This window comes from Marmota flaviventris, chromosome 11 (assembly GCF_047511675.1).
Source record: "Marmota flaviventris isolate mMarFla1 chromosome 11, mMarFla1.hap1, whole genome shotgun sequence".
In the NCBI taxonomy this organism is placed as follows: Eukaryota; Metazoa; Chordata; class Mammalia; order Rodentia; family Sciuridae; genus Marmota; species Marmota flaviventris.
The window spans coordinates 111431981-111446423 of record NC_092508.1 but is presented as its reverse complement, the minus strand read 5'-3'; the positions used below and the strand labels follow the sequence as shown (position 1 = coordinate 111446423).

Sequence of the window (14443 nt, the reverse complement as noted above, 5' to 3'; positions counted from 1 at the left end):
TAACACACTGGCCCACAGGGGTGGCTATTCACTATCGTCACATCAGTAATGCCCCAAGGGCTATCACAATCTGCCCTTGAAGGCACAGCCTCACCCACCTGCACCAGCTGGCCAGTTCCCAAGACTTGGTAAGGATATACCGAAATTTTGCAGCTACCTAGTATGACCTTGTTTTAACTCAATGACAAAATGCTGAGGCTGTGAGGTGGAGGACGCCACCAAGGACCCATAGGCATCCGGAGCATCACCTGACACAGTCCAACATCCTTGCCAGGGACTCTCTGCTTATTGGTTGAAAATAGTGACTACTATGTCATAGGAACTCGACAAGTAGAGACATATGTGAAGGACACGGTGCCTCTAACAACAGGGTCATATGGGGGCAAAGCCACTCTCTGGGATGTAGAGTGAGGAAGCAGCACGCTGGAGGGAGACGCAGGGGTGAGGGCATCATGAATGATGAGAAGCTGGGGAAGGGAGGGGCAGCCACTCTCTGACCTGGGACCTCCTGTCAGCTGTGCCCAAAGTAATCTTATGTAAGCACCAGTGCTGGGATGCATGACCCTGGTGCCCAGAGCTGGCTCTGCTTGCCCATACTGAATGGACCCAAGGCAGAATGGCTTCAAGTCCCCAGATGACCCGACCTGCTGAAGATGCTACCTGTACAGGAGCACAGAGGACCTGTGTATGATACTCCCTCAGGGAAGGGCCAGTCCTCAGGAGTGATGATTAGAATGCTGGGTGCATGGATGCCTTCTGATAATGCACCCCACAGAAAGAGGGGACACATGCAAAGAAACCATCTGAAACAGCACAGCAGCACTGGAAAGATGAAGCAAAGGGCTCCATATCATCCAAAGGTTGTATTTACACAGACACCTATTTAAAGAAAAATAATACACCAAATGAGGAGGTTTCCATGCACTGACGTAAGAACATCTCTGAGAAACGTGTGTGTGCTATTCCAAGAACACCTCCTGCTGGTCATGCTGCTCGCTGAGAAGGGAAACGCAGGACTAGGCCTCAGGAGATTCACTTTGCAATGTGTGTCCTTCTGGAAGACTGTACTTTTCCTCAGGTTTCCTTTCCCGCTTTGGTGTGGATGAGGAAATTAGTCATCTCACGGCCCAGAGCTCCTGGCACTGGGTAACACAGAGGAAACGTTCTGTCCCACCCTTGTTTGTTGCAGAGAGTGTTGCATGAGGGACCTCCTACTGCCCGGCAGGTCCTCTAGCAACGAGAAGGGTGCGGCTCCCCAACAAACTGCATCCAACAGGGGCCTCTGGCACTTCTTGTGTGTGAGTGTTTTTATTTTTTTAAAACCTTGTGCCTGTATTACTTTTTTAATGAGTAAGCCAAGACACAGCAAAGAAAGCAAAGAAACCTTGCTCCTCCCCGATTCTGCAGCCAGCAGCCAGCGAGGTCCACCCTGCCTCTCCTGTTTACTAGCTATGTGAATCTTTGGGCAAAAATACTTAATGTTTGGAGTTTCAGTTTCTTCCTCAGAAAAACGGAGATAAAGATAGTGATGATTCCCTGTGCTGCTGGCTTCTCTTTGCCTCCTTCTTAAAGGAGGTTAAGCTGCTGAGAAAGGCAGCCTGCAGGTGGCAAGCCCCTGGCAGGACCCTCTCTTTCAGTCTCTACAAAGGACTGCATCAGGCAGGCCCACATCACTCTCCCCTGATGAAGGAACTTGACTCCACCAGTCTGAATTTGTGGCGAAAGAACAGAAACGCTTCGCCCAACACTGGGCAGAAAACCTAGAGCTGGATTCCTAGCAACAGAAAGCACAAGACTCCAGAATGGTCTAATAATTCAGAGATAGGGAGAAATACACTGGATTACTTAGGAATGTTGAGATGCAGCCTAATCTTCTGAAAGTGAGGCACGGTGGCAGGTAAGCAGGGTGTCCTGAGACCTACACAGCCCTGGGCATCACTAGGCAGGGAGACACATCTGACTTCTCACATTCACAGTGCTTCTCAGTACAGTCTAAGCCCTTGTTCAGCCAAGGGCAGCAGAGTAATGTGGGCCTGGACACTGTCACTAAGGGTGACAGCATGACAGCACAGACCCGTTATCCAAATGGGACACTGTGCACTGATGGCCACTGCTCTTTCATATGACAGCATGGGGAAGCCTTGCATTTTATACCCTGTCCATTCCACCAGGATGACCATCATCAGATAGGAAGAACGAACACACACACAATGACCTGGAGTTATTGGTTATGAGAAATGAGAGCTGCAGGGGCATTTGGAAGATGTCCAGGTCGACATTACTGTGCTGTTCACGGCTGTGCAAGAGCTTAGATTGTACTTAAAAGCACTGTAAACATGAGAAGTCAGATGGGTCTCCCTGCCTCGTGGTGCCCAGGGCTGTGTGGGTCTCAGGACACTCCGTTCACCTGCCACCAATGTAGTTTGCCTGGCTGGCTAATGTAAGCATCTTTGCTTACAGTTCCTTAGGAACAAATGGATAAGTTCAACAGCTTTTAACTATAATAATAAAGAGATGTGAAATCCAGCACACTCCAAAGTCTACAGCACAGGCAAACAACCAGCAAACTGACATCAGACCATACCTGCCTCAGATGAAGCCAAGTGGGACACTCTTTTTGAATAGGCCCATCTGTTAAAACCTGATCTCTGGTATAGCACTACTGGGAGGGGCTGGATCATGTAGGAGCTGGGACCTAATGAGAAGTCCTAAGGTAACTGGGAGTGTGACCTGAAGGTGATATTAATAATCTGGCCCCATCTTGTCTCTCTTTGCTTCCTGACCATGAGGTAAGAGGTTTTGCTTGGCTTTTGTGTGTGTGTGTGTGTATGTGGCATGAAGTAGTGACACAGTCCCAAAGCTATGGGACCAATCAATCATGGACAGAAACCTCTGAAACTATGAGCCCAAGGAAACCTTTTTGATTTGTAAGTTGATTTTTGCAGGTATTTGTTATAGTAACAGCAAGCTAACTAACACACCTGGATTAGGCTGGGTGATAAAAATCCATGAAGGCTAAAGTGGAGCCTGGATTTTATGGCTTCTAAGAAAACTGACATCTCTCTCCATGAGCACCTCAGAGCTGAGGAGAGCTTCTCTGCACCTCTTGAGTAGGAGGAAGATTAAGAAACTTTCTTTCTTATTCATTCTCAGCCTGTACAAGGCCAGAACTAAAGTTAGAACACAGATCCCGCTGTGTTGGAGAGGAGGTGATGTGGCAAAGGACTGGATGGACAAAATTTGAGGCCCTACCACGTGGCACATTACGCAGCAGGTCTGACCTCCATTAGAATGATGCTAACAGGGTGTGAGAATGGCGGCAAATGTCAGATGCTCCACGAACACTTGTCTCCATCCTTGGGCTCCTCCTGGGAAGAGCTGCCTGCACCCTGTGCAGCTTTCAGGCCCACCTCATCGGAGAAACAGACTCGGCAGCCCCAGATAAACAGAGGTCCCGTACCTGGTCTAGACCAGGGCAGGGCAGGGCTGCGAGGTCTGGCAATGGGAGTTGGCCTTAAAGCTCCACTGTGGGCTTCCTGCTTCTTCATCAACCTCAGCAGCCACCCTTCTTGAGTCCCTGGCAACAGGCCTGCTCAGCTCACTTCTGCACGGCAGCGCGGGGGCTCCAGGCACCTTGCTGCTGCTCACCAGGAAGACTGTCTGGCGTTCTCCCAGGAGGCCCAGAAGATCAGGAACAGTAAAAATAGCAGCAGGACCTTCTTAAAGCTTGGGGAACCATCTGGAAAGCCTGAAGGTGATAAGATGGAACAGAGGGAGCCTGAAGGTGTGCTCAGAAAGCACACCAGGCGTAAGGTATGAGGGACCTGGGGGCTTGGGCTGAGATCCCCGGGGGTGCTATATAGTCTCCCAAGCTTTCTCTGCCTGTCCTCTCACATAAAACTGGGATAGTACCCATCTGTCCTTCATCCCCAGATGATTCCTGTGGAATGGAAGTGAGAGGACTAACGAGAAGGTCCCTGAGATGTTAAAGGCAATGCTCTCGGCTGGACCATTCTAAATAGTCAAGCAGAATTAGTAGAAATTTGGTGACTAGTTGAAATAATTGTTAGAGAGGCATGCAGATGGAGTGTGTTCTAGATATACATGGATACACACAGCAATTTCCAACCTGGTTAACAAGCCCCCGGGGAGAAGCACTGGGCCAGAAGCCTCTAGACCATTGCTGCCCTGATCCAGAGGCTGAGGCCAAGCAGGAGGGGTAACATATGACAATTCATGCAGGACAGCCACCTCCGGGCCCAGATGCGCGCAGGTGGAAATGGAAGTCCCTGCCAGAAGCCTCCCCTCACTGAAGGTGCAACCCCTACTGGGTGCTCACAGGAGGCTGGAGGTCTTCTGTCTCATTCAACCGCAGCACAGGCTAACATGGCAACGCCAAGGCACCTTATCTCCTCACTGCAGGCACACATTCACTCATCTGTTCATTCAACACATATTTGCTAAGAGATAGAAAAGCACCATTCATTCACAACTTCACAAATGGCCGTTCAAGCCTTATGCTGGGTATTAGAAATAGGAACACGAAAGAGACACAGTCTCTGGACTCAGAGGTTCAGTGCACAGGCTAGTAAGAGAGGCTGACATTTAAAAAAATTCCAGAACAGAATAAAACTCATGCCCAAGAAGGAGGTCACCTGGAAGAGCAAAAGAGTGACAGTGGTAGCAATTAGAGAAGGCTTCTAGAAGATAAGGATTTTCTAGGATGGGTTTTGCAGGCTGAATAGGAGTTAGTGGCTTACCACTAACAAGGTGTTTTGCATATAATTGGTGCTCATCAAAGAGATGTTGAACAGAACTAAATGGTCTTGGCATCCTGGGACTCTGATAGTAGCAGAAATAGAAAAGGAGACTATTCCCACCTAATGAGGCATTTATGCAGCCAGAATGAGATATACACAGTAATTTCCAATCTGGTTAACAAGCCCACTTAGAATACACACCATCTGCATTCCTCTCTAACAATTATTTCAACTAGTCACCAAATTTCTACTAAATGTGCTCGACTATTCAGAAATTTCCAGGCAGTAAGCATAAACCACAGTGAGAAAGGTTTATTCACCAACAAAATCTATGAGAAAACAGGTAAATGCAAGCTCCGTGAGGCGAGGTATGGGTGCCGCCTCTATCATGGAGGCTAACGGGTGACACAGAGAAAATGAGACTCACAAACTACCCCAAGAGCTAGAGAAGACAGGGTGGGGCTGCCCCAGGGGAGAAGCACCAGGTGGAGGGGCCATCTGTGCCAGGTGGGGAGGGTCACCTGCTAGCTGCAAAGCAGAGGTGAGGGAACAGCAGAGAACACCATCTATAGCATGTACAGCCTTCTCCACAAACCCTCCACCCACCTGGTCCTGGCCAGATCAATCCTGGAGTTACTAAAGCTCTGACACGTTAGGTGTACATGGATCTCTATGGAACCCACATTGTCTGGAATTGAGAAGACAGGTTCAGATGTACAGGTCTAAAGGTAGGAGCTACAGGGAATAAGGTCAGGAATTTGCAAAAAAAAAAAAAAAAAATTAAAATGAATAAAAAGGGGGTTGATAGGACAGGTTCCAGACCATGAAAGGGGGATGTGGCTCGCATTCAGCTACCCGGGGGCCAAGGCACACATTTGTTACCTGTGTGACAGTAGTGAAATCCAGGGGCTGGCACAAAATGTTCAATAAATAATGATGACTGATTGGGTTAAGTCAGCCCAGTTGCCTGTTGGCACCCATCATTCTTAGCCTGCATGACCCTCAAAAGGAAGTGAACACTGTCCCCAGGTGCTTCACCAAAGGAGGTGTCCATTTGTTTTCATAAAGGCAACCAACAATGTGACTGTGAAGCTGAGCAATAAGGACTGATGTCCACAGACCATCCTTATGCATGTCAATCATCTGAGCCAAAAATGGACCTTGACAGTGATGCATAAATCTACCATATTTCATTCTCCTGGAACACTGAAAGTCTCCTTAGGAGGAATGAAAACACACATCCACACAAACAGCGGATGTTATAGCAGCACTCATCACACAGTCAAAATAAGTGGGGGTCTGTCAGCTGGTGAATGGACAACACATTGTGGTGCATCCACTCTATGAAATACTATTCAGCAATAAAAGGAAATAAATTCAGATACACACTACAACCTGGAGGATCCCCAACAACATATGCTAAGTGAGAGAGGCCAGAAATCTCCAGAAAAGGCAAAGCTGCAGAGAAAGGAAACAGATAAGTGATTCCTGAGGTGGAGGCAGAAACAAGAACTGATTGCGGACAGATATCATTTTGGGGTGATAGAAATGTTGCTAAACTAGACTGAGGTAGTTACTCTTCATCTTGATCAATTTGCTAAATAAACACTGATCGAGTCCTCATATGGAGCGATTTCTAGGGTCTGTAAATCACACCTCAGTGAGGCTGTTAGAAAAAGACACCTTGGCCGGTTTCTGGGCTCCTGCAGCAGCAAGCAGCTAAGGCTTTCAGAGTGCTCATGTGGGCCAGCTTCAGTTCTTAGCCTCATCGTGTAGTAATCTATTGATTCCTCCACCAACACCATGAGGCAAAAGCATTATCCCTATTTCACAAAAGAGGAAAAAGCACAAAGAGGGTAGATAACCTGCCCAAGGTCAAAGTCAGTGGCAGCAGAGCAGATGTGAAGATTCTAGGGTCCAGCACTCTATTGCCACCCATCCAGGCTCCAGGAGCAGATCGATAGCAACCTCAGCTATTTCAAGAGTAAAGGCTTCTCAAGCCAGTGCCCATCTTCTCCCCCTGCCAATTCCTTTTCCTCTTTTGGTTCGGCAGCCTCTGTCACCTCCACCATCTCCCTGCCCTGGGACGACCCAGACTCACTAAGAGACTTCCCTTGTACCTAGAACATACCCCAGTAAGTTCCACCTGGACTCAGAGGAGCAAGACATTCTAGGAGCTTAATCAGTTTCCACCGCTGTTTTTGGACTTGACTCTTCGTCCCTCCATATCTCCAGCATGCTTTTCACATGAATTCCAAGGCTCTTTACAAACCACGAGTGTGACTGACCATCCTGTACATTCACAGTCTTTATACGGAGTGGAAAACAGGGTTGAAGAGAGTGTATGTGGGGCTTTCAGAAACCCATGAGAACACTGCCTTTCTTTGCTATGTTATCTAGCTGGAGGCAAATACAAAACTTCCCTAAGAAATGCACAAGGAAAACCTTAACAAGCCTGGACACACTCAGGGAATGATTGCCCTTGATCTTCAATTACAAGGGACTTCCCCCTTGGCACTCACTACCCCTTTGCTGGAGATAGCCTTTTAAAGTGCTCATCTCAAAGAGCATGCAACCCAATCAACATTTGTAGTATTAGCAACGTGTCTAGGGTGGGTGCATGGAGGGAGAAGAGCAAGCACTCCTCCTAGAGCCAGGCTTCTTTCCCTCTGGGTGCCTGCACACGGGGCTGGCTGGATCTGAGGAAGGTTTCCTGCCAGTGGCTGTTCAACTGTGCACTAAAGCCTGGGGTGCTCTCGATTGCTGTCAATTGGCTTCCTCTGGTGCCTGCCACCTTGGGTAAGCATGATGGACGACCTTGAAAGTGTTCTGGGATAAAAGCCCCTGTGTTCCCCTTGCAGATCACAGGGAGGACTCTGAGGCTGAGATCAGCCTAACAAGCACTGTAGCTCCCCCGATTCACACACAGGAAGCTCCTGCTTATGGCTGCAGCCTTTTCCACCTACACCAGAGGCACATTCTCTCCATCCTCGCTGCTCTTTGAAGATACTCTGCTGGCTGTAAAAATGACCAATGCCCCAAGCTGTACAAAACTGGGACCTGGAGCTCACAGTGAGAGGCTGCAGACTCAGTCTGTGGGCCAATGGGGTCTGGTCTGGCATCGGGGGAATATTCTGGGTCTGATAGAATTCCTGGCATAAACTCAAACTAGTCTCCTTTATTGCCCATTTAGCAGCACTGGGAGAATGTTTTACAAGAAATTCCCTAAATACAAGATTCCTAGAAAGATTTTTCTGAGCTCCTGGTAGCACCATTGCTGCTCACCCTGTGGTAAATCTTTTCTTTAGCTTATCCCAGAATCAAATCTGGACCCTCCAGATGAACCTTGGTCTTTTCACACTGTTCCTCCTCCAGCCTTGTCTCCCATGCCACCCTGCTCTTCAGCACACATACCTATGCATCCTAAAATTCACTGTCATTTCCTTTTTTTTTTTTTTAGGCCCTGGCATCTCAACATGGTGGGCCCTTCCCACTTTTTTTTCAGGACTTATCTCCTACAAGAAGCCTTCCATTACTCTTGCCATCTCTCCTGTTCTCCTCCCTGGGGACTGAGTTGCATGATCACAAAGCATCCTGGTTCCATCACTTGTACAGAGTTTAACCTGCGGGGGTGCACTGGCTCTATGAAACCTCACCCACCCAAGGCCTCGGATTTCTCTTCCCGAATGCCTGCACAGCGCATGGCGTGCTGTACAAACAAGTAGTCACAGAGTTGATGAGAGAGTCAATAAGGCAGGTAAAAAAAAAGAGATTATCTCTGGATTTCTGTGGCCAGAATATCCCTGTAGAAAAGTCTCTATCCAGAAATGATGGGAAGGAGCAGTTTCATTAGCATGTTTTCCAGAAGAGAATTTTAGTAGTATGTTTTAGAATATTTATAATTTTAGTACCAGGCTGGTGCTGGGCACGTGAGATTGTGAGGTGAACAAGCCAGGAGGAGCTGGTGCTAAGGAGCACTTAACAAGGTCTGTTTGGGAAATGGGACCTTCCTGCTTAAACGGAAATCTAGCATTAGACTCAATGGAGGAGCTGAGACCTCGTAAGGACTGGCTGGATTCATAAGCTGACTCAGGGAGGAAAGAAGTAAAGATCTTCAAATAAACCTGGCCAAGAGACATTTATGTCTGCTGGTGACTTTCTCCTAAGAGGAGGCAGAACCAGGAAAAAAGGAAGAGAGTTTCAGAAGCAGCCACAGAAATGGAGTCAGAGCTCAAGAGAGCCTCTGAGAGGGAGGGTATGGTAGGCACAGCTGTGTGGTGTCAAAACCCTGTGCCAAAGGTGGTCAGTGGCTCCTCTCCAAACCTTCAGGGAGGTCCACCAGGGAGAATGTGAGAAGCTGAGCTTAGGGACACCTGCTACCTCCTGAGTCCCTAGCAAATGCTTCCAGTGCAGACTTAGCCCCACATCACAATGTATTGAATCTTGATTGCTCCACCTGTGAGCCTCATGCCTGAGAATCCCGGTTCCCATTACGCAGAGAAGGGAGTTATTATTGCCACCTCCTGGGACTACTGTGAAGATTAAATGAGATGTTACCCAGTAAGTAGTTCTCCCTTATCCTCAGGGACACGTTCTGAACCCCAACTGGATGTCTGAAAACTGTAGAGAGTACCAAATCCTATATATCTTTTCTCCTATGATAAAGGTTAATTTATAAATTAGGCGTAGCAAGAGATTAACTAAAATTAAAACAACAATAAGGATGCACTGTAAAAGAAGTTATGTGAATATGGTCTTAGTATTTCTGTCTCTCAAAATATCTCACTGTACTGGTATTTTCCACTTGGTATTTTTGGGTTGTGGTTGACTGTGGGTAATCAAAACCTTGGAAAGTGAAACCACAGATTGGGCGGGGGGGAGGGGGGGTGTAGGGTACTGTGACGTGTTTCATGTGTTGGCATAGCATCTGTGTATACATGGCAGTTAGTTATGATAATGCCACCATTCTGTAGTCATGTACAGACTGAATGAGATGATGAGTCCAATATTACGCTCTCCTGGAAAAGCCTGAGAAGTAATGTATGAGATATATAATTATTAATGTGTTATCACATAATTTAATATACTGTAATATAGCATAACATGTTCAATAACAATACTAGGTTACATTTATGGAGCACTATGTGCAAGGCCCTGTTCCAAACACTTTCTGTGTATTAGCTTGTGTGATCTTCCCATTAGCTCAATAAGGTCCTCTTATTATTCTTATGTTACCGAGGGAAGAAGGCACAGAGAAGCTGAGTAATGTCTGTTCAACTCATATAACCACAGACTCATGGTGCTAAGAGCTGAACCTAGCGGCTGGGCTGGAGGGCACATCCTTTTGCAGCTCTCAAAACCTGAGATGATCAGACAGGCCATCCTGAAGCCGATGTGCCATGGTGCTCTTGCCAACAGCAGCACCCAGCTGCCGGCCACCGGCCACCGCCTTACTTTCCTCAAACCACCAACCCTTCCTTTTGAAACTCCCGCTGGGCCTTCAGTCTATTGCCTACTTAAATTTTCAACTCACAGTTTCTGTTTTCAGTTGGCTCTGTTGGTCCCCCACTGGGTAAAGATCCTTTACAGCCTAGACCACTCTGTCCTGCCCTTTAAAGGGAGCTCCTTATATTTGAAATCTGGTCAAGGAGTTCAGATTCTCCTACCCACAGGGGTTCCAAGTCTGTCTATTTCTAGCTCTGGGTTGCTTTTGAAGCCCAAGGAATTAAAACATTATAAAAGGAAGGTAGTGACACTCATGGCCTTCACTTCTAAGGACACAAGCTGTAGTTTCCAAGCCCTGTTGGGGGTGGTGGAACTGTGTGCACTCTCCCCTACTTTGGAGTTGAAGTCCTTCTTTTATCTGTTTTATATACCTAGGATTTGTTTGAAAGGGGTCTTGTGTGAAGAGATATTTGAAAAACCACTAAAAAGTCTTAAAATGCTTAGAATTACTGAGCACATGCTATTAAAAGAAAGCTTAGAAACCAGTTTCAGTCCTTGTCTTTCTTGGGGGGTGGGAAACGAAGGCAGGACAGACAGCTGTCTGTCTACCCCTCCTAAGTCCTTGTGATGCCCCCAGAGCCCACTTACTGCACAAGCCCTGCTGGTCAGGGAAAACTCTGAGCTGATCATCCCATCTCCCCTGCTATCAGTGTCCATGTGACCTTCCACTGTCACCAAGAACATCCCCCAATGAAAGACTGCTCCCTTGGGTGACCCTGATGGTGCTGCATTTAGAATTCCAACAAGGCAATATACAGATTCTGGAGACTTCCAAAGCAGGCAAATAACCACAGAAATACTGTGAGCTCACAACTGTTGATGAGAACCTGATGAGGGAATGGGAAGCAAGGAAAGATGGACTCTTTGACAAGACTTACTTGTTTTTCGATGAATGCATTGATTCGCTGCAACATCCCCTCACATGTAAATTCGTAGGGCATGTATGGCTCAATCTGCGGAAACAGAACAAGGCTCCATGAATGAGAACACACCACACGCACCACTTACCAGCTCTCCTAGAACCCGCCCAATGCATGAGTGTCAATGCCTGCAGGCAGCCTTGGGAGAGGCTGGAAGTCACCAGTTTCCCAACTTACCCTGTCTGCCCTAGGTGCAGTCCCTGAGCAGACTGTCTACCACCCACAAGTCTTAGATAACACATGAATGAAGCAGTGGCAAGAAAATTTTTTTAAGCTACAGTGAAGACTATAAAAAGGGAAAGGCACTAAGGTTAGTGTTTAGCACACAGTAAGCACTCGACACTCGACGGAAGGTGGAGATTACCACTTGCTAGCAGGTAAGCCCCCTGGGGTAAAGTTATGGCTGTGTCATCTGCATCCCTGTGTGCACACAGTGTGGGACAGGTAGGCTCTTAGCATGAATCTGTTGAATGAAGACAAGGTTACACTGCTTTGAGGAAACCACACAATGAGCTATTTATAGACCCACAACGGTGACTGGAAAACTGGGTTACACTCTTAGATGAGGTCAGCACATATGCAAGGAATTCAAGGTACAAAACTAAGTGATATAAGGCCCTAAAGAGGGACTCTGGGAGGTCCGAGGGCAAAGCAGACTATGTTTATGAGTCCAGAGAGCCAAGGCTTGGGAGTGAGGAGAGATGGCAGCTGTTACAGGTGGAGTAAGTGAGATTTGATGTGTAAAGGCAGAGGAAGCTGCAGCTCAGGACTGTGGACATTGGTGAGAGGATGCAGGAAAGACTCACTGATGTCACCAAAAGCCTTGAGATTTCTAAACTGAGCTGCCTGAACTTCGAGGGGGGCAGAAAACCCTGGGAGGTGCTCACTGTTGTGGGGGAGGCATTCCAATCTACACTGACCCTGGAGGAAAGGGGAAGATAGGTGTGTCTGGATCTCCACTGCACAATGTTTGCTAGGACGCTGAGGTCTGCATCTTCAGCAGCACACCAATCTGAGATGGGAAATTCACTTTGGAGAAAATCACCAGCCTTCACAGAGCCCTGGGGGTCTCTGGGTGGGAAGGAGTACCTTCACCTCTTCCTCTTGAGTCTACACTTACCTACCTCAGATCTCTGGGGTAGAGAACAGGACAAAGTATCTAAGATCTGAGGCTTGCTAAACGTGGGACAATGGACAGAGGACATTCCTTAGTGGGCAGCCACGTAGTTGGTCTCGGGACATCCTCTCCCCTTTTCTCTAAGTTTATGTTATATTTAAAATCTTAAGCCATGATTTATAAAAATTTATAACATATCTTTATTTAATACACAATTAAATGCCAGTAGTGTGTTTATAGACAACTGGATGCCAGTTTCATCACACAGGTTGGATCTCAGCCATACCTGTCCACATCTGTCTGGATTGTCAGGAGAGGCTGAGCCTCTGTAAGATCATGGACACTCTTCCACAAGAACAGAGAGGTCACCTTCCTCATCTCTAAAGAGCTCAACCTACTTTGAAGAACATATTCTCAGCTTGTTTGTCCCCATTTCAAGCTTCTGCACCTCAGCAGGGCCATTTCTGACCTAGATATAGCTCTTCATATGAAATGTGAAATTTTATTTTCTTTTAAAGGATATTTATTTACTCAACTCATGGATGATTCAAGAAGCTTTATGTAATAGGCCTAGAGAAATGTCTCCTTTCAAAGGATACATAGGAACCAAAAAAAACCACTTAAAGCAGAGGACATGGCATATCTGGATTCATTTACAAGTAGACAAGTAGAATTCAGAATTAAACATACATTGGTGGTGTTCTGTCACAAGACCAAGAGATCTACTTCTGTGGCAGGAAGCACCCAATGGCCATTCTGACAATATATTCCAAAGGGCATCCATTAGAACACATAAATTAATGAATTCAAAAGATTCAATGCAGTAAATACAGAAAGTGGCTCTTCCCGTTCTCCCAGTCACGCCCAATTTAACCAAAGGGATGCTGACTCATTCATTGCTCTGGGGCCAATTCACTGTTTTAAAGGATATGAAGCCAGACAGTTTTCCTACAAAGGAAAAGCAAAAAAAAAAAAAAAAAAAAGGAAACTGCATCCCTATGCCACTGCACTGCCAGGGAGTCCCCCTTGCCATTCCAGTGTGGATGGGTGCAGCCTCCTCTGCATGGGAAAGCTCTCCAGACCCTGGGCTTAGGGGACAGAGAGCAACAGCACACCCCAGAAGTGGAAGCTGTTTCATGGACTGAAGGGAAGGGACAGCCTTCTGCCTAATACATCTTCAGGAACAAGAGAAGGCCACTTTGGGGTATGGAATGAAAGAGAATGCCGAAACCACACCCAGTCCCTGAGAAATCTAAGTAGGGCCCAAAAGAGAAACAAGAGCACATTTGTGGTCATCCTTCTTTGTGGAAAAAGGCCTGTTACTCATCCAACTAAGGCCGCAGGCAGGATGTTTGCAGGCTACTGGCCTGCTGGCTTGGAAAATTTCTATGAACTTCCCATCTTCTCCTCTGGACCTCCTTTCCTGTGAGATTTCCTGTGTCCACTGGAACCCACTCACCTTTGCAAATCTTACTGAGAACTGCTTTCAGAAATCAGCTAAAGCCTGAATGGTCTCACAAAACAGGTGGCTTGACATCATCTGATGAAGAGATGGTCTTAGAAGGTACCAGAAAACCAGGGTTTAAGTCTAGGTTCCTCTTTTACTAGCCATAAGATTTTAAGTTAGGGAGATCTTATATTTTCTCTGGAGGATTCCAAATATAAACTAGGTCATGTCAATGTCCTGTTCAAAATTTCCCACCATACTTAAAAATACAGTGTCCCCAAGAGTGCCTATTTAAAAGCCCCGTACATCTTCTAGTTCCTAGGAACTGTTTTACGGTTTCCATTGTTTCTGATGAGTAGTTGGCTGTCTTTAATATCATCATTCTTCTGAACATAATGTTTTTCTCCAGCTAGCTGCTTTCAAGATTTTTCCTTCTTTTGTTTCTTGCCCTTTGACTATGTGCTTTTCTTTTTGTATTTTTTCCTGTTGGGGTTCACTGTGCCCTTAGCATTTGTAAGTTGATTGGAAAATTCTTCGTTCATTAATTGGAAAATTTTTACCCACTGCTCTTTCAGAAATTTCTTCTGTGCCAGTCTCTTCCTTTTCTCAGATTCCAACTACACCTAACTTATGCTGCTTCATTTTGTCCCAAAGATATCATGTACCCTTTTCCATTTCATTCTTTCTCTGTGTT

At 46.6% G+C, this 14443-nt stretch overlaps 1 protein-coding gene across 7 annotated transcripts in view; it reads right to left on the bottom strand.

The window, feature by feature from the left end:
- The window catches only part of Mgat5 (alpha-1,6-mannosylglycoprotein 6-beta-N-acetylglucosaminyltransferase), a 325975-nt gene that overhangs the window by 7921 nt on the left and 303611 nt on the right, over positions 1 to 14443 (bottom strand). For 5 of the 7 annotated variants that reach the window (XM_071619287.1, XM_027954040.2, XM_071619288.1 and 2 more), the window contains one exon: positions 11144 to 11218. In XM_071619287.1, coding sequence (XP_071475388.1) covers positions 11144 to 11218 — 75 coding nt within the window. Of the gene's footprint in view, positions 1 to 11143; positions 11219 to 13454; positions 13859 to 14443 lie in introns of those variants that run through there. The other 2 variants (XM_071619290.1, XM_027954043.2) reach the window with 2 other exon arrangements.